This window comes from Rana temporaria, chromosome 7 (genome assembly GCF_905171775.1).
Source record: "Rana temporaria chromosome 7, aRanTem1.1, whole genome shotgun sequence".
NCBI lineage: Eukaryota > Metazoa > Chordata > Amphibia > Anura > Ranidae > Rana > Rana temporaria.
Genome location: NC_053495.1, coordinates 113,659,525 through 113,678,191, shown reverse-complemented (window position 1 = coordinate 113,678,191; position 18,667 = coordinate 113,659,525). Strand labels below are relative to the sequence as shown.

The 18,667-nt window shown below is 41.5% G+C and overlaps 1 protein-coding gene across 2 annotated transcripts in view; it reads left to right on the top strand.

Annotated features, from left to right (window-relative positions):
• Positions 1-18,667, top strand: part of AKNAD1 (AKNA domain containing 1) — a 90,412-nt gene that overhangs the window by 59,606 nt on the left and 12,139 nt on the right. For both annotated transcript variants that reach the window (XM_040359847.1, XM_040359848.1), the window contains 3 exons: positions 2,606-2,696; positions 16,578-16,672; positions 18,236-18,346. In XM_040359847.1, the coding sequence (XP_040215781.1) occupies positions 2,606-2,696; positions 16,578-16,672; positions 18,236-18,346 (297 nt within the window). The remainder of the gene's footprint in view (positions 1-2,605; positions 2,697-16,577; positions 16,673-18,235; positions 18,347-18,667) is intronic.

The following is an 18,667-nucleotide window of genomic DNA, read 5'->3' as shown; positions in this document are numbered from 1 at the left end:
TGGCTGACAAATGCAGGTGAATTGAAATTTGCTATTAGATTACAAAAGTTCCCTAGTTTGTAAACTATGCAACCTGAGAGCTTTTCTTTCTGTTTTCATCTTACTTGACTTTTACTATGACTTTTGGTCATAGATTCACATGCATTCCCAGTTGAGAACATGCTTCTTTCAGCTTAAATTTTGAAAAGATATATATACTGCTCAAAAATAAATAAAGGAACACTTTAAAAACACATCAGATCTCAATGGGGAAAAAATACCATGCTGGATATCTATACTGATATGGACTGCATAATGTGTTAGGAACGAAAGAATGCCACGTCGTTTGATGGAAATGAAATGAAAATTATCACCCTACCAAGGGCTGAATTCAAAGAGACCCCAAAAACCAAAGGCAAAGAAGATGCATCAGGCTAGTCCATTTTGCCGAAATTTTATTTCAGCAACTCAAAATGGTATGCAGTAGTTTGTATGGCCCCCACATGCTTGTATGCATGCCTGACAACGTCAGAGCATGCTCCTAATGAGACAACGGATGGCGTACTGTTTTTCCCCCCCAAGATCTGGACCAGAGCATCACTGAGCTTCTGAACAGACTGATGTGCAAACTGGCGGCGTCGGATGGACCGAAACATAATGTCCCACAGGTGTTCTATTGGATTTAGGTCAGGTGAGCGTGGGGGGTCATTCAATGGTATCAATTCCTTCATCGTCCAACAAGTGGCTACATAGACTCGCCACATGAGGCCGTGCACCAGTAGGAACCCAGCACCCACTGCACCAGCATAGGGTCTGACAACATCTCATCCTGATACCTAATGGCAGTCAGGGTGCCATTGTCTAGCCTGTAGAGGTCTGTGAATCCCTCCATGGATATGCCTCCCCAGACCATTACTGACTCGCCACCAAGCTGGTCATGCTAAACAATGTTACAGGCAGCATATTGTTCTCCATGGCTTCTCCAGACCCTTTTCACATCTGTCACATGTGCTCAGGGAGAACCTGCTCTCATCTGTGAAAAGCACAAGGCGCCAGTGGTGGACCTGCCAATTCTGGTGTTCAATAGCAAATGCCAATCGAGCTCCAATGTGCCAGGCAGTGAGCACAGGGCCCACTAGAGGACCTTGGGCCCTCGGAGCACCCTCATGAAGTATGTTTCTGATTGTTTGGTCAGAGACATTCACACCAGTGGCCTGCTGGAGGTCATTTTGTAGGGCTCAGGCAGTGCACATCCTGTTCCTCCTTGCACAAAGGAGCAGATACCAGTCCTGCTGATGGGTTAAGGACCTTCTATGGCCCTTTTCAGCTCTCTTAGAGTAACTGCCTGTCTCCTGGCATCTCCTCCATGCTCTTGAGACTGTGCTGGGAGACACAGCAAACCTTCTGGCAATGGCACGTATTGATCCTCCTGGGGGAGTTGGACTGTCTGTGCAACTTTTATAGGATCCAAGTATAGCCTCGTGCTACCAGTAGCGACACTGACCCTAGCCAAATGCAAAACTAGTGAAAAACAGTCAGAAAAGATGAGTATTTTTGGGGTGTCTTTGAATTCAACCCTCTGTAGGTTGATAATTTTAATTTCCATCAAACTATGTGGCATCCTTTCGTTCCTAACACATTACCCAGTCCATATCAGTATAGATATCCAGCATGATATTTTTTCCCCATTGAGATCTGATGTGTTTTTAAAATGTTCCTTTCATTTTTAATGAGCAGTGTATAATAACCGTGTACTAGATTCATTCTAGCCCCAATATGATTTGTAAAAGAAGCACATTATCGTACAAAAACAAATATAATAACCTGAAGATCCAAAAACATTGTGTCCGTGGTTACTTGTGTAGGACCTATATATAAAGACGGTATTGCATCTAACCCACTGTGACCTAAAAATGTAATTTTTACTATAACTCAACATTAAAAACCTAATTTTATAAAAATATTAAAGTGGCAAAATCTGAACAGGGTAACTCTGTTCAAATAAATAGAAATCTCTCTTCAGAATTCATTCAAAAAATCAGTGGTAAATTTTCCAGCCTAATCTCTCTCAAGAATGTTCTGAAAAATTATGCCTCAAAAATTTCCCCCCATAAATAACACATGAGTGATCAAAATAAAATAAATCCCCTGTTTGGATTTAGCCACATTATTATTTTTATAAATTAGGGTTTTTATATTAAAGAGTTATGTTTTTGGTCACAGTGGGTTAGATGCACGATAATTTAGAGCATCACCTCTGTCTTTTTCTTTTAACATGCCATATCTGACCTGTGTTTAAAGGCCCAAGCTGATTTTAAATTCTGTTTTCATGAAATATTATTTATTTCCTGTGTTTGTGTTTATAAGATGCATTTAATCACATGGTTCAGCTGTTAATTTAACAAGCTGCTTACATTTGTACTGGTTAAGCCATTCCATTCTGGAGGCTTTACATACCACATGAGCCATTAGCTGGAGGCTGAAGCCCTATGCTAAGCTGTATTCTACTGTCATTTTTAGTAGTATATGGCATATTTGAACAGTTTGGCAGTTTGTTTTATAATTGTTTTCAGGATTTATTTGTAAACATTGAATATTAAAATGGTGCAAATGTTTGATATTTCAGGCAACATGTCCCAGAGTCAAAGTTCTGCAGACCTGCGTTGCTCTGAAATCTATGGAAAGTCCGGAAATCCAGAGAAAATGTTTCAAAACTGGTACTACATTACTCCTATCCTAAACATATGCCAACAGACATAAGCTACACAACATTGATAGGAGCATATTACAATTTCAGGTTTGAATTCTGTTACACTGATAGACAGTACTAGACTACATTAACAACACAGCTTTGAGTAGGCAAATAGTGAAAAGCATCCAAAAGAGTAGAATTTTAACAAGAAAAAAATGTTACGGGGCTCAGATATTCCATCATTAGCGAATGTAAATGTTATGTGACTGAAGGTAGGCTACACTTAAAATTGAAAATGAAGATTTAGGAGCATACAGGGAGCATAACCTACCTATATGCAGTGCCGATCCTTACCTCCCTGGGGCCCTAAGCAAAATTCTGCTAAGGGGCCCTGACCCGTGAATAATAGGCGTGGTTTAAGCATACTAGTGGGCGTGGCTTAACGGGGCATGACTCAAAGGGTGTGGTTGGAGTCTGAGATGAACGAGGAGTGGAGGGAGAAACAAAGGAAGAAATAGAGAGAGAGGAAGTAAAAAAAGAGGGATGGAGGGACAGCAGGCCCAGATTCTACACCACAATAGAAATCGTTGTATTCCAGAAAGTTTAACAATCAGCAGATAAAGATACTCCAAACACCTGGTGTTGACGCCTCAATCATCATGGCCCCATGGTTGTTATGGTGTCAGGATGATTGAAGCGCATTATTTCTATTATTACATTGTAATATAAAATGAAATTATTCAACTCACCATAATGCAGAATCAGTGGGAGCTCTGATGTCACTGTCCCCAGCCAGCGGAGTGCTTCTTTACATATCAGGTGTCCCCAGTGAAGTGCTTCCATACATCTCAGGTGTCCCCAGTGGAGTGCTTCCTTACATCTCAGGTGTCCCCAGCGGAGTGCTTCCTTACATTTCAGGTGTCCCCAGCGGAGTGTCTCCCTACATTTCAGGTGTCCCCAGCGGAGTGCCTCCTTACATCTCAGGTGTCCCCAGTGGAGTGCCTCCTTACATCTCAGGTGTCCCCAGTGGAGTGCTTCCTTACATTTCAGGTGTCCCCAGCGGAGTGCCTCCTTACATTTCAGGTGTCCCCAGCGGAGTGCTTCCTTACATCTCAGGTGTCCCCAGCGGAGTGCTTCCTTACATCTCAGGTGTCCCCAGCAGAGTACTTCCTTACATTTCAGGTGTCCCCAGCGGAGTGCCTCCTTACATTTCAGGTGTCCCCAGCGGAGTGCTTCCTTACATCTCAGGTGTCCCCAGCAGAGTACTTCCTTACATTTCAGGTGTCCCCAGCGGAGTGCTTCCTTACATTTCAGGTGTCACCAGCGGAGTGCTTCCTTACATTTCAGGTGTCCCCAGCAGAGTGCTTTCTTACATCGGATCGGCCCTGTCTGCACCACCCCTTCACAGCTTTTTTTTTGTTTTTCTTTTGTGATTTATTGAAGATGTTTTACCTTTTTCATATTTTTCATTTTTTTTGGGTGGGGGATAATGCATTTGATTTTGTTTTACTTTTTTTTAAGGTTAGGGCATGCAGCACACACAAATATTGGAGTTGCCTTATGTATGCAGCAGTCTCCTATGTTATAACGATTGTACATCAAAAGTAGCAGCACAATTAATAAAATGTAAGCATTCTATTCACCTCCCACTAAATACTATAATGAGATGCAAAGTTAAAGCAACCATAGCTGTAGTAAGGGGCAAGCAGGTAGTACAGGACATAGTAGAGAAATGGCATGTGTGCCATTTTTTTTTCCAAAGTGGCTGGCCAGTACTGTGCAGCAGATCCCACAGATACGTAACAGGCTGACAAAACCTTTGACATCTACATCCTCCCAGGTGCACAGCAGTCAGATATCTTCAGTCTTTATTACTGTAATGCGTCCTTTTCCTTCTCTGCTAATCCCACCATAGCATCACAAACTAAGCAGCCTGTAGAACCATTCCATAGCCGACTTGCCGCAGGAGGAAGATACCAGTGGTCGGGAGTGGGCGGCGCCGCAGCTCTATTTCTATTTCGGCAGGGCCCCTCGTTCTGGTCTTCGGGAAAATGGCGGCCGGCGGAGACATTATCTGTGTCTCTGCCATACTGCCTCTCACATTCATCAAGCCTGTTGTAAAGACAAACATCAATACTACAAAAATTCTAATTGTAATTGTGTAGTTAGGGTTACTCCTGCATTGCCCATTTTAAGGTGATCTGTGTTACAGGAAACAGATAGAAAAACAAAGTTTCAACAAAGTTTCATTTAACGACCTGCGCGGGGTTCATCATTGCCATATTTTTCATAAAGTGCCGGCATGGCAGCCCGACCCTATATTGCATAATAGACAATAACACCCCTCTTGGTTGAGACTACACCACGGGACACCCGTTTGGTGCCCGACACCTTGGCACTGTTTGTCTATGTTTTGTCTGTTCAATGGACCCCCTCGGGATTTTGAAGTTCACGAGACCCTGCGCGGTCGCCATTTCTCTTTGTATACAACTTTCTGTTGAACGTATGTGTTGAAGAAAATAATAAACTTGATTATACAAGAAAAACAAAGTTTCACATTTCAGGCTTCAGAAAGTTCACTCTAACGTTCATCCTACTGACTTTGTTAGATGACTTGTGGAAATCGATATACAAAACTTCATCCAGCAGCAGGGATGACCAAATCTGTGTAGCTACACTTAGAAGACTAAAATCAGACTGTGTATGATTAAAATAAGATTTATTTATGCACACAACCCCAATCCAACAACAACAGACCATAAGCAAAGGTGAAAAATTAACATGAAAGCAAACCAATAACCTAACTATATACACTATATACGAATGAAAGGAAACGGACATAAACAGGACATAGGCAGGACTGGGAACAAGGGAGCAGAGGTGGGCAAACAGGATACGTGGTACTTGATACATGGTAAAGTATAATGCCGCGTACACACCATCGCTTTCTGCGATGGAAAAATGCGACGCTTTATGTGCTTTAAAAAAACTTCATTTTTCAAACTTCAATTTGAACAACGACGTAGCATACACACCATCGCTTTTTCACAACGCTCTAGCACAGCGCAGTTCCGTCAATCACGCACGACGTCACTATAAAGGGTCGTTTCCATGCGGAAGACGGCCTCTTTTGCTGATATCGTGTTGCTGCGTGTTAGTAAAAGTTTGGTGAGATACGATTCGTGATTTTCAGTGACTGTGCTTTAAATTTCGTTTTCTGTCGTACAGTTTGTCTATTTGTTGTCGGATCTGTGATACAGTGCTTGTACTAAGGACGTATTTGTTTAGGCATTACGTTTTGTGTGCACGGTGCTGTTTAGCAGGTCGTTCTTCAAAGGCCATTCTTTACTTCAGGGCGTAATTTTTAGTCTGATCTGATTTGACGACCGTTTTCTAGCCATGTTGCGGGTACGAACTCGTCGCCGAGATCGTGCTGTGCTTGTTGTTAGGATGTGTGCTGCATCCCAGCGACGGTCCATGAACAGGGTGAGGAGGAGGTTGTGGACCAAGAACTGGTTGCTACGCAGGGACCAGTTCTCTCATATGCCTCTGCTGCGGGAGATCCGAGAAAATAACCCTGATGATTTCAGGAATTTTCTTAGGATGTCTGACCCCGTATTTCAGCAGCTTTTGGCTTTGGTGTCGCCATATATCACCAGGCAGGACACCGTTATGCGGGAAGCCATCACTGCTGAGCAGAGGCTAGTTGCTACGTTGCGCTACCTTGCAACAGGGAGAAGTCTGCAGGACTTGAAGTTCTCGATGGGCATCTCCCCCCAGGCTCTGGGCCTCATAATCCCTGAGACCTGTTCGGCCATCATTCAGGTTCTTCAGGAGGACTATGTTAAGGTAAGTGGTGTTCTTTTAATGGTCAAACTATGTCCCAAAAAAAAAAAAAAAAAATAACTTTTCTAATATGCTCAGAATGCTCACTTTGTCTCTATGTATGCTGTTCTACACAATTAGTAAAGCCCTACATGTTTATTTAATTTAGCCAACCTGTCCATCATTCTATGTTGTGGCCAAACCCACCTAGCATAGTCCCTATATCCCCGTTTATTTGTGGCCTCCATTGTAGTGCTGCATTTTGTGTGTCCCTATATCCCCGTTTATTTGTGGCCTCCATTGTCCAAACCCCCCCCCCCCTAGATTTTTGAACTACATACTAATAATTATTTTTCTTAGTTAGATTTTTTTTGGGGGGTTGTTTCTCATGTGAGAAACTCATCTTGAGCCCCACTCCCCCTAAATATATTTTTTCAACATCAGAGGGGGGTGATTAATATGCTTAAGTGTTCACATGTTATTTTTTAACACTAACCTTTTTTGTGGAATTGTTGGTGGGATCCCTTGTAATTTTAGCTATATTCTGTTCAAAATCTTTGTTTTAATGTATTTTTTATTTTCTTTCTATCCAGTTCCCCACCACGCCACAGGAATGGCAGACTGTGGCAGCGGACTTCTCCCAGCGTTGGAACTTTCCGAACTGCGGAGGAGCCATTGATGGCAAGCACATCCGCATTGTGCCCCCACCCCATAGTGGATCCCATTTCTTCAATTACAAGGGGTTCCACAGCGTTGTTTTGATGGCGGTGGTCTCTGCAAATTACGAGTTCTTGTACGTGGATGTTGGGAAAAATGGCCGGATGTCGGACGGCGGTGTGTTTGCGGAGACGGAGTTCGCCCAACGGCTTCGGTTGGAGGACCTAGGATTGCCACCTGCGGAGGAGAACGAAGAGGGTCTGCCCTTCGTGTTTGTAGCAGATGAGGCTTTTGGTTTGGGTCCCCACCTCATGAGGCCATTTTCCGGACGCACCCTCACCCATGAGAGGAGGGTTTTTAATTATCGGCTGGCCAGAGCAAGACGTGTGGTAGAGAATGCCTTTGGAATCATGGCCAGCCGATTCAGATTGTTTTTAACAGCAATAAACCTGGCGGAATACAAGTGGAATTACATCATCCTATCTTGTTGCATTTTGCACAATTTTTTGAAACGAAATTCTCAAACTTACCTGACGGTATTGCCTGATGAGGCTGATGTTGTGGCTCCGGAGCCGGGACATCAGGCTAGCCATAGAGGCTTGGCCCCCCAAACCGCACGTGCAGTGCGTCAATCATATGTGGACTATTTTATGGGGAGGGGGGCCATTGAAATGCCTGATCTTGACTAAAGAATTAAATTTACTTTTTGTTTGATGAAACAGTGTTTATTTGTTTGATTTTAGTTATTTGTAAGTTTTGGGGGGTAATGTTTCTTTTTCCTAGGTTCTCATCCAGCCATGTGTTTGAGATGTCATAAATTCCCATGAGTGTTAAATCTTAATAACTCTACAAATATGCCTGAGTAATTGAATGAGTCTGCATTGATACCAATAACTACACACAAATTGTTTGGAGTCCAAAATGTTATTTATTTGTTACTTTTTTCTTTTTGATTAGTACAACAAATAATTTTTTTTTTTTTTTTTGGTCTTTTTTGATTAGTACAAAATATAATTTATTTTTTTGTTTTTTTGGTCTTTTTTGATTAGTACTAAATATAATTTTTTTTTTTGGTCTTTTTTGATTAGTACAAAATACAATTTATTTTTTTGTTTTTTTGGTCTTTTTTGATTAGTACAAAATATAATTTAATTTTTTTTTTTTTGGTCTTTTTTGATTAGTACAAAATATAATTTATTTTTTTGTTTTTTTGGTCTTTTTTGATTAGTACTAAATATAATTTATTTTTTTGTTTTTTTGGTCTTTTTTGATTAGTACAAAATATAATAATTTTTTTTTTTTTTTTTTTTTTTTCAAATTCAAGGAAAAAAGAAAATACACAAACAATTAAACCCTCCCCAAAACATTAATACAATTTTTAAGCTGCCGTTCCAGCGTCTTTGCTTTGTGGCGTATTTCACGGCAGGCCAGACGTATGTCCTCGACTTGGGCCCTGCAGGTGAGAACCTCGCCGATGAGGAGCTGGGCACTATACGTGTCCAGTCCCTGACCAGCCCGATTTCCTCCTGAAATGTGGAACCAAAACATGTGTTAAAAGATTGTATGCCTATATCTATATTCACAGAAAATGTGGTAGATGTTACTTTACCGGATGTTGAGGCAGGTTCCTCTTCCTCTACATCCCTCGGGGGTGTGGCTTGATTGGCTTGTGCCTCCTGCCTTTCTGCTTCATTGTGCCCTACAAGATTGAAGAAAGGGAAAACATGAGGTTCAAACATTACGAGCGGCCTGAAATGACACCCAAAAATTAAGAAATTATAAACAAAAGGTCAATATTGTTGATTTTTAAACAATTATCAAGAAAATAGACCAGTATTTAATCCATTCACAAAGTAATGTCAAATCTGTTAACCAAATTTTTAATTTTAGATATGTAAGCTAACCAAGTCTCCCCTGGATCTGCTCACCCCTGTGTGTGACCCAACATAGGTTGTGATTGTGACAAACAATTGTGCTACTGAGTACACATGTTCAATAAAAAAAGGAGTAGCAAACGCTCCTTTTTGTGAATCTCAAGGTATTTACGTTTCTTCTAAAATAAGCTGAAACACATTTCCATCTATTCCAGAATTGAATACACCTTTTTTTTAAGCCCCAAAAATGTCACAACTTTCATATTTGTGTCGACTAATTGGTCATAGGAGTCGTCGTTCATTCGCCCACAATTCCTAAATTTACGATTTTTGTTCAGATACAGTGCTTCAACTCCCCTTTGCACATGCAAACTAGGCATGATGCCATTTCTCATTAATATGGTCTTGGATTATTGAAAGTCACCGAATGAACGACGACTACGACGACTGCATCATGCGTCCACATTCATAATATTCATTTTATGGTCAACCTGGAAAAAAAAAAAAAATGGCACAAAGAACACACCAAAATAATTAATACACATGGAAAAAACGTACTTCTTCGAATCACCCTATTAATTCTGTAAAGTTGGTGGGGTTCCCTTTTTTTTAAATCCGACCACCTTTTGCGCAGGTGCTCTCTGCTCCTGGTTTTCCCAAACTTCCGCTGGAGCCTACGGATGACCTTCTCCATAATTTGGGCTTTTACTTTATTGGGATGCATGTAGGGGCCATGCTTGGCATCATAGTCCTCCCTCCTCAATATGGTGACCATCTCCACCATTTCCTGAAAACTCATATTGGAGGCTCTGCACCGGAATCTGCGGCGTGGTTGGGCCTGGCCTGCCTCCTGGCTTGAGCTAGAATACACCTCCATGTTGTCCATCTTTTCTCACTCACCAAACGACAGAGAAGGGGCGTGGAAAGGACGATACCGAACGTCAGGGGCGGGGTGTCGTGCGGAGCGTCACGCGTGCGTAGTGTAAAAGGGATGGGACGTGTTTGTAAACGGCGTGCATAGTCTGTGGAAGAAGGCGTAAATCACGATCTTTCCTAACGACGAGACGTAAGTTTTTTATTCCGACTTTATTATAGTGAATAGGGAATGAGTTTGTGGGCTAGTTAGGGGAAGTAAGCTAGTGGCTTTAATTACATTATGTTTTGGCTTCTGTTTCATGTGCAGAAAGAATGGATCCCTTCAAGGATGCGGAGTTCCTGACAGAATTCATCCAAAAATGGAAGGAACATCCTGTTCTGTGGCAAACCAAAAGCACAATAAATAAAAACAAAGATGCCAGGGAGAAAGCTAGACAGAGCATGCTTGTTTTTCTGAAACAAGGGTCCCCAACGCCACAACAGCCACTGTGAAAACCAAAATCAATTCCATCAGGGGCACCTACAGGGCCCAACGGGTCCAAGTCCTGGCCTCAATGAGGTCTGGGGCTGCAGCTGACTCCATATACAAACCAACCCTGTGGTACTATAGTCAGCTGCAGTTCCTGGACGACCACATTGAGACCAGGACATCCATGTCTACCCTTCCCCCAAGAGGTAGCTCCCAGCTTCCCAGCAGCCAATCCTCCAGTGTTCCCTGCAGACAAGAGCAGGCAAGCTCGGAGGAAGAGGAAGAGTTCCTGGAGGACCCCAATTGTGAGCCATGGAGAATGGTATGTGTTTTTTGTATGAATTTAGTTAGTATATGACAAGTATAGTAATAATGGTAAATGTATGTTACTATTGTTCTAAATTCTATGTGAATCTCGTAAGTTTAGGGATAGGATCAATAGTCAGTAGTGGGAAAACATGATGGGGTCAAAATGGGCAAATTAATAATGTTTATGAAGGAGTAGGTGGCATTTTCAGATAGGCCAGTAGGGGGGAGTAACGCAATACACCTGCAAGGGGTCCCAGATGGAAGACACCCTTTTTGAGTACTATCTAGTTGACACTAAATTGAATACATTAATTTTTGGGGAAAAGGCCACTTATTTACTAAATTAGGCATGCAACAACCCACATAATTCCAGGGGGACCATGTCTGAAGGTGTTTAAGGGGCCACATAATTAAGGATGGCGACCCTGTGTGTAATATATATTGACATTCAATTTGCATCACTCATGATTGTAAAAATGTGTGTGATTAATGACAAACACAAATAACATATGTTCCTTTTTTTGATACACAGGCAGACCCAAGCCAGGAAGAGCCAGGGCCCACAGGGAGCCAGGAAGAGCCAGGGCCCACAGGGAGCCAGGAAGAGACAGGGCCCACAGGGAGCCAGGAGGAGCCAGGGCCAACTGCAAGGCAGGAGGTGGCAGAGCCCACTGGGAGCCAGGAGGTGGCAGGCCCCAGTGGGACCCAGGAGGCACGCCGGCGGGATACCATCTCCCGGATCCCTCCATTCCGCAATCCCAATAAACGGCTCAGGAGTATGCGACAAATGGAGGAGGAGACCCAGGGCCTGCTTCGCCAAGCTACTGCAGCCATCCGAGAGCCACCCAGTGAAGTTGAGGGGTTCGCAGCGCTCATTGCAGCCAAGATGTACAATCTGGAGCAGAGCCAGCGTGTGCGCTGCGAACTCCTCATCTTCCAAGCCATAACCATGGCATCCCTGGGGCAGCTCGATGACGACACCCACATTGTGCGGATTGCTCCTCCTGTCCTTGCTGCTCCTCCTGCTCCTGCTCCTGCTCCTGCTCCTGCTCCTGCACCTGCTCCTGCTCCTCCACCTCATGAGGCTGCTCTGGCTCCTGCCACCTCATCTCCTCCAGGAACCCAGCCCCCAAGGACTCGGGCTACAGGGAAGGCTGCAGGGAAGACTGCAGGGAAGGCTGCTGGGAAGAAAAAGGCGAAGAAATAATACGGTGCCCCTGATGGAATTTTAATGTGGACTCACAGGCTGTATTTGTGGCTTCGGGGACCCTTGTTTTCAGAAAAAATCAAGCATGCTCTAAAGTGCTGCCTACCTTGGCATCTTTGTTTTTATTATGTTGTGTTTTTGGGTTGCCACCTTTTTTGTTTGAAATTTTTAGGAAGACTAAAATAAATGTTAATTTTTCAGCCAAATTTCAACATGTTTCTTTATTGTAGATTTGAGAGATCAGTATTGAATGGGCAGACCCATTACAAAATAAATAATGCAAACATTAACAAGGTAAAAAAACATGCTTGTGGGTGAGTTAACTAAAAAAATAGGTTGTTGCAGACACTTCACACACTCCTAAATAAAAACAAAATAGAGATTACTAATCAAATTGGTGACAAAAATTAAAAAAAAAAAAATAAGGTGGACCAATATATATATTTAAAATGTTTAAGATGGAAGATACAACTAAATAACAGAACACAAACATAAACATTATCAAACAAGAAAGAAACTAATTAAAAGCTTGTCATAACTATGTAACAAGATCAGCCGCAACAAACGTCCATTTCTGGGTAGCAGTTAAAAGCAGGGGTTAAAGAAGCGCTTTATTTTCTTGTCTATAAGCTGAAAAACACCTTAACGAATGTGCTGATTCCATTCTGAACAGTCGTTTTACATGAATGAGCGCTGCCGTCTCCTAACTTGCTTCTGAGCATGCGCGGGCTTAAATCGACGTTTTTACGTACACACGGTCAATGTTTAGAACACAGAAAACGACCTCGGCCAAAAACGACACATAAAATTGAAGCATGCTTCAATTTTTTTCTGTCGTTTTTTAGAAGACATAAAACGACGTTTTTGCCCACACACGGTCAATTAAATTGACGTTTTTGAAAATGACGTTTTTTTCCATCGCAGAAAGCGATGGTGTGTACGCGGCATAAGGCAGGGATTAGCAAGCAGGAATATGGAAAAACATTGAATCAAAGTGGAATAATAAAGGAATAAATACCCTCCCGCTGGTGGACAATGAAACTATAACCATTAGGTTTGAGAACCAAAGTGCCACCAGCAGGTGCATCATTTTTTGACAATTAGCAGTGTTTACGTACATACTTACATAGTAGGTGAAGTTGAAAAAAAGACACAAATCCATCCAGTTCAACCCGTGTGTGTGCATTTATGTTAATAGCACATTGTATCCCCCCTGTATGTTGTGATCGTTAAGATCCCCATCTAATAGTTTTTTTTTAAAATTATTGATTCTCCCCACTTATACCAATGCTTGTGAAAGAGTAAAGATCCCTCTACGCAGTTTAAGGTTAAACTGCTTCTCTTCTAACTTTAGTAAATGACCGCGTGTCCTTTTTAATTCCCTTTCACTAAAAAATTTGTTCCCTATGCTAGGGTCACCAGTACGGTATTTGTACATCAATATCATATCCCCTCTCAAGCATCTCCTCTCCAGAGAGAATAAGTTCAATGCTTGTAGTCTTTCCCCATACCTGAGATCCTCCAGTCCCTTAATTAGCTTTGTTACCCTTCTTTGGACTCTCTCCAGTTCCAACACATCCCTCCTGAGGACTGGTGCCCAGAACAGGACGGCATACACCAGGTGAGGCCAGAGTCTTGTAGAGTGGGAGAATTATCATTTTATCTCTGGAGTGAATCACCTTTTAATCCAGGGGTCTCAAACTGGTGGCCCTCCAGCTGTTAGGAAACTAAAAGTCCCATGAGGCATTGCAAGGATGACAGTTACAAGTATGACTCCCACAGGCAGAAGCATGATGGGACTTGTAGTTTTGCAGCAGCTGGAGGGCCATCAGTTTGAGACCCCTGTTTTAATGCATGCCATTATTCATTACAGATCGTGGTGAAAAGCCAATCACAGGGGCTCTTTACCGCATTATCCACGTGATCAGCTGTGGCTAATCACAGTGTAAACAGGAGTTACCATTTATCGGCATTTCTCTCCCCACACTAACAGAGCGTGAGGAGAGGCGAGACGATAACCACAAAATCCACACTGATAAACAGGGCACTAATAATCAGCCCACAAGTGCTGCCAATCAGTGCCCACCAGTACTGCCTATCAGTGCCTCCTCATCAGTGCACATCAGTGAAGGAGAAAAATTACTTATTTACAAAGTGGAGAAAGTTTTTTCAAAAAAGAAAGAAAAGGGGATAATTTGCGGTGTGTATTTTTATAAGATGATATTGATGAGAAATGTGAATCTATCTTTTCTGGACCATATCTATATAATTATTTACAAAGTGTTATAACAGAAACTAAGAAAAAAATCTTTTTTTAATTTGTTGAGCAAAAAAATTGAAAACTTGATTAAGTACCGCACAATTGTCATTAAAAATGCGACAGCACTGAAAGCTGAAAATTAGCCTGGGCAGAAAGGGGGTAAAAGTGCCCAGTAGGCAAGTGGCTAAATAAATAATTGTGCACTGGAGCTTGCCATTACCATTCATGCTCCCCGTGGTCTTATGCCCCGTACAGGATTTCTGACGGGAAAAATTCCTGTCGGAAATCCCGAGGGGAAAGCCGAGGACCTGCTCGGTCAGTCTTTCCCCTATACACACGGCCGGTTTTCTCGACAGGAAAACTGCAATGGAGCTTTGGTCGGGATTCCCGGCCGTGTGTATGCTCCATCACAGTTTTTCCCATAGGAAAACTGCCAAAAACCGCCGGGCAAAATCCCACCGGTTTTCCCGGCAGGAAAAAAGAGAGCTGTTCTCTTTTTTTTTTTTTTTTTTCTCGGTTTTTGGGCATTTTTTCCTTTGGAAAAACTGTGAGGCGCATACACACAGCCAAAATTCTCAGCCAAAAGCTCTCCTTGCAGTTTTCCCGCCGGGAAAACCGGCCGCGTGTACGAGGCTTTACAAATTAGTTTGAAGTATTAGAAAAATGTCCTGCTAATATTTTACACTGTACACTTATGCCGCGTATACACGATCGTCAAACCGATGAGAACGGTCTGATGGAACGTTTTCTTCGGACCAAACCAATCGTGTGTGGGCCCCATCGGTTATTTATCCATAGGTTAAAAAAAGCAATCTTGTTTTAAATTTAAGCGATGGTTAAAAATCCACGCATGCTCAGAATCAAGTCGACGCATGCTTGGAAGCATTGAACTTCATTTTTTTCAGCACGTGTTTTACGTCACCGCGTTCTGACACAATCGTTTTTTTAACTGATGGTGTGTAGGCGCGACTGACCATCAGTCAGCTTCATTGGTTAACCGATGAAAACTGTCCATCAGACCGCTTTCATCGGATGGACCGATCGTGTGTACAGGGCATTTTACCTTACCCTTTATATATGTTAGGCTTGTTTTGTGTGTATTTTGTGTGTATTTTACCCCTAAATAATACCCCTATATGATATGATTGTCACTACTAAAAATGCTAGTTGCCTGACTGTTTAAGTAATCTTCTTCAATACTTTAAATTCCGGATTTGCATACTTGATTCAAGCCAGTATTAAAGATAATGGATCCGCCAGTCAACTAGCATTTCCAGATGGAGGTTAGCAATAGCAGCTATGTATTTCTCCCATAAGTATCTTTTTTTTTTAAATGACAGTTTACTATTATCTAAGAAAAACTGCCACCCCCCTAAGACCCTCCTTATAAATCCTAAATATAAAATGCTTATCTTCTATACAGATACCGTGCCTGGCTTGTCCAAGGCTGGTCAGCATTAACAAAAAGCGCTGTTGAAACTCAAAATTCCTCCCTGTCCATTATGCTTCACCACACTAGATCAGCTTCACTCCCGGAAGGTTTAGAATTGCAATTGTTTGCTTAATTCAACCTTCTCTTCCCCACATATAGGTGAATGCACAAAATCTGGGTTTACTGGGTTTACAAAATGTAGCCCTATTTGGAATAATACCACATACCCAGATGTAAAAAAATATAAAACTTTTCCACCTTTAATGTGACCTATAAACCGTACAACTCAGTTGAAAAACAAAACTAAAATCTTTTAGGTGAAAGGAAGTAAAAATTAAAAAAATTAAATATTATGGTTGCAAAAGTGTGCACACCTATAAACTAATACTTTGTTGAAGCTCCTTTTGATTTTATTACAGCATTCAGTCTTTTTGCATATGAGTCTATCAGCATGGCACATCTTGACCTGGAAATATTTGCCCACTCTTCATTGCAAAAACACTCCAAGTCTGTGAGATTGCGAGGGATCTCCTGTGCACAGCCCTCTTCAGATCACCCCACAGATTTTCAATCGGATTCAGGTCTGAGCCACAGCCAGACACCCTGTTGTCCCTGGGCAAGCCAGGCAGTGTATCTACATAGGGAGTAGGTTTCTACCTTTACAATCAAGAAAGAGGGCCTTTGGGGTGATGTCCATTTTTTATTTAAAAGTAAACTTTTACAGTTAAAACAAGCATTTTCCTCATCCTCGGCAGGTTACATTTTGCGTGCTCTGTAATATTCGTAGAGATGTCAGCACACTAATATTATACATTAGATGCTATACAGTATTATATATTTTTGCTACTGTTTGTCTTATGTGCATGTTGTTGTTACATGTTACTACTTTTGCTGAACTGTCTTTTTCCTCAGCTGTGAATTTTCTTTTTTTGAATGCTTGCACTGTGTATCAGCTGTTTATCAGTGGAATAGCAACATATTTTAATGTTTTGTACAGTTATCATGAAGCAGACCTGAGGACAACCCAGCCTGTATGCCAAGGGAAATTGCCTGTCATCCAACGGAAAGCCTTGAATGTAGAAATCCCAGCATGTAAGTAATGTACATATTGTATATAAATACTATTATTTTACTAATAACTATATTAGTAGTAGTAATAATAATATACAGCTTTGTTGTTGTAACTAAATGTAATTTTGATTCATAAGCAAACAATGTTTAGAGTACAATAGCTTTAATTTTAGAACGTGTCCTTCAATGATAATTATTTTAAGAAAGAGTAAACTAAACTAAAATTGTATGAAGCCTCGTACACACGATCAGTCCATCCGATGAAAACAGTCTGATGGACTGTTTACATCGGTTAACCGAGGAAGCTGACTGATGGTCCGTCGCGCCTACACACCATCGGTTAAAAAACCGATCGTGTCAGAACCCGGTGACGTAAAACACAACGACGTGCTGAACAAAAACGAAGCTCAATGCTTCCAAGCATGCGTCGACTTGATTCTGAGCATGCGCGGATTTTTAACCGATGGTTGTGCCTACTAACGATTGGTTTTGACCTATCGGTTAGGAATCCATCGGTTAAATTTAAAGCAAGCTTACTTTTTTTTTAACTGATGGTTAAATAACCTATGGGGCCCACACACGATCGGTTTTGACCTATGAAAACGGTCCATCAGACCGTTGTTCTCTGGTTAACCCAGTGTTTCTCAATTCCAGTCCTCAGGCCCCCCCAACAGGTCAGGTTTTCAGGATTTCCATTATTTTGCACAGGTGATTTGATCAGTTTCACTGCCTTAGTAATCACCACAGCCTTTTCATCTGAGGGAAATCCTGAAAACCTGACCTGTTGGGGGGGCCTGAGGACTGGAATTGAGAAACACTGGGTTAACCTATCGTGTGTACAAGGCCTTAGTTGCTATAGTTCACTGCACATTGTACCTCTTCTCATTCTTTATCTGCACCGTGATGAATGTGCTTACTCCATTACGAATGGTAGTTTTACCAGAACGAGCGCTCCCGTCTCATAACTTACTTCTGAGCATGCGTGGGTTTTTAATGTCGTTTTAGCCCACACACGATAATTTTTTACAACCTGAAAAACAACATAATTTAAAACGTCGTTAAAAAATGCAGCATGTTCGAGAAAAAAAAATTGTCATTTTTCAGAACCCGAAAAATGATGTGAAGCCCACACACAATCATTTTAAATTACATTTTTTAAAAACGACTTTTTTTCATGCTGAAAAATGATCGTGTGTCTACGCGGCATAAGTGTATTGCCAATTTGTTCATATAAGGGCAATGTATACAGTCCTTATGAAAATAGACACTCAGGGACTTATTACTATCTGATCATAAGCATAGGGGAGTTAACATTTTCCAATTAGATTTTCTTTGTTTCAAAGAAATTCTAATCAAAAATGCCTTGGCTAAAAACGTTCGGCTGTCCTTGTGTTTTACAGTTCACCTTTGCAAGGGTTTTGACCTAGGTCTGTCTGCTCTGATAGTTTTCTATCAGTTTACTGTATAATAAGCACAACACTAGTACAACTGAAAAAGCTAAGCTTATCTCATTACTTTTTTTCAGGATTTTTGCTTGCAGTTTTAATCTTGAGTTTTACCGTGCCTCTTCTTTCTCTGTTGTAGGTAATGCGAAAACTGATTCTTTTAGATCTAACTGGTTGGTAACGCCACATTCTGAGATCTTGAAGTACAAACATCAGCTCCCCAGGAGTAACAGAACTTACCTGCCCAAATGTATAATTGATTTAATATCTAATATTCTTCCTTCGTGATTTAAAGTCTACTCACAGAAAAAATACCTTTATGTTTACCATTTTTTTTCTTGTTTTTGTTTTAAAATTAAAGTGATTTAAATGAAAAGGTTATTTTTACCATAATATATTTTCTGCATTAAGGTAAAAAAAACTTTTAGTATTGGATACCCCCAGTTCTCCTCTTAAACACTTACCTGAGCCTGATCTCAATCCAGCTCTGTCCTGTCTGCTGCAGCTCTTCTCTCCTCTCTCTTCCCACAGGCTTGGCTGAAAGCAGTGGAAACCATTGATTCCTGCTGCT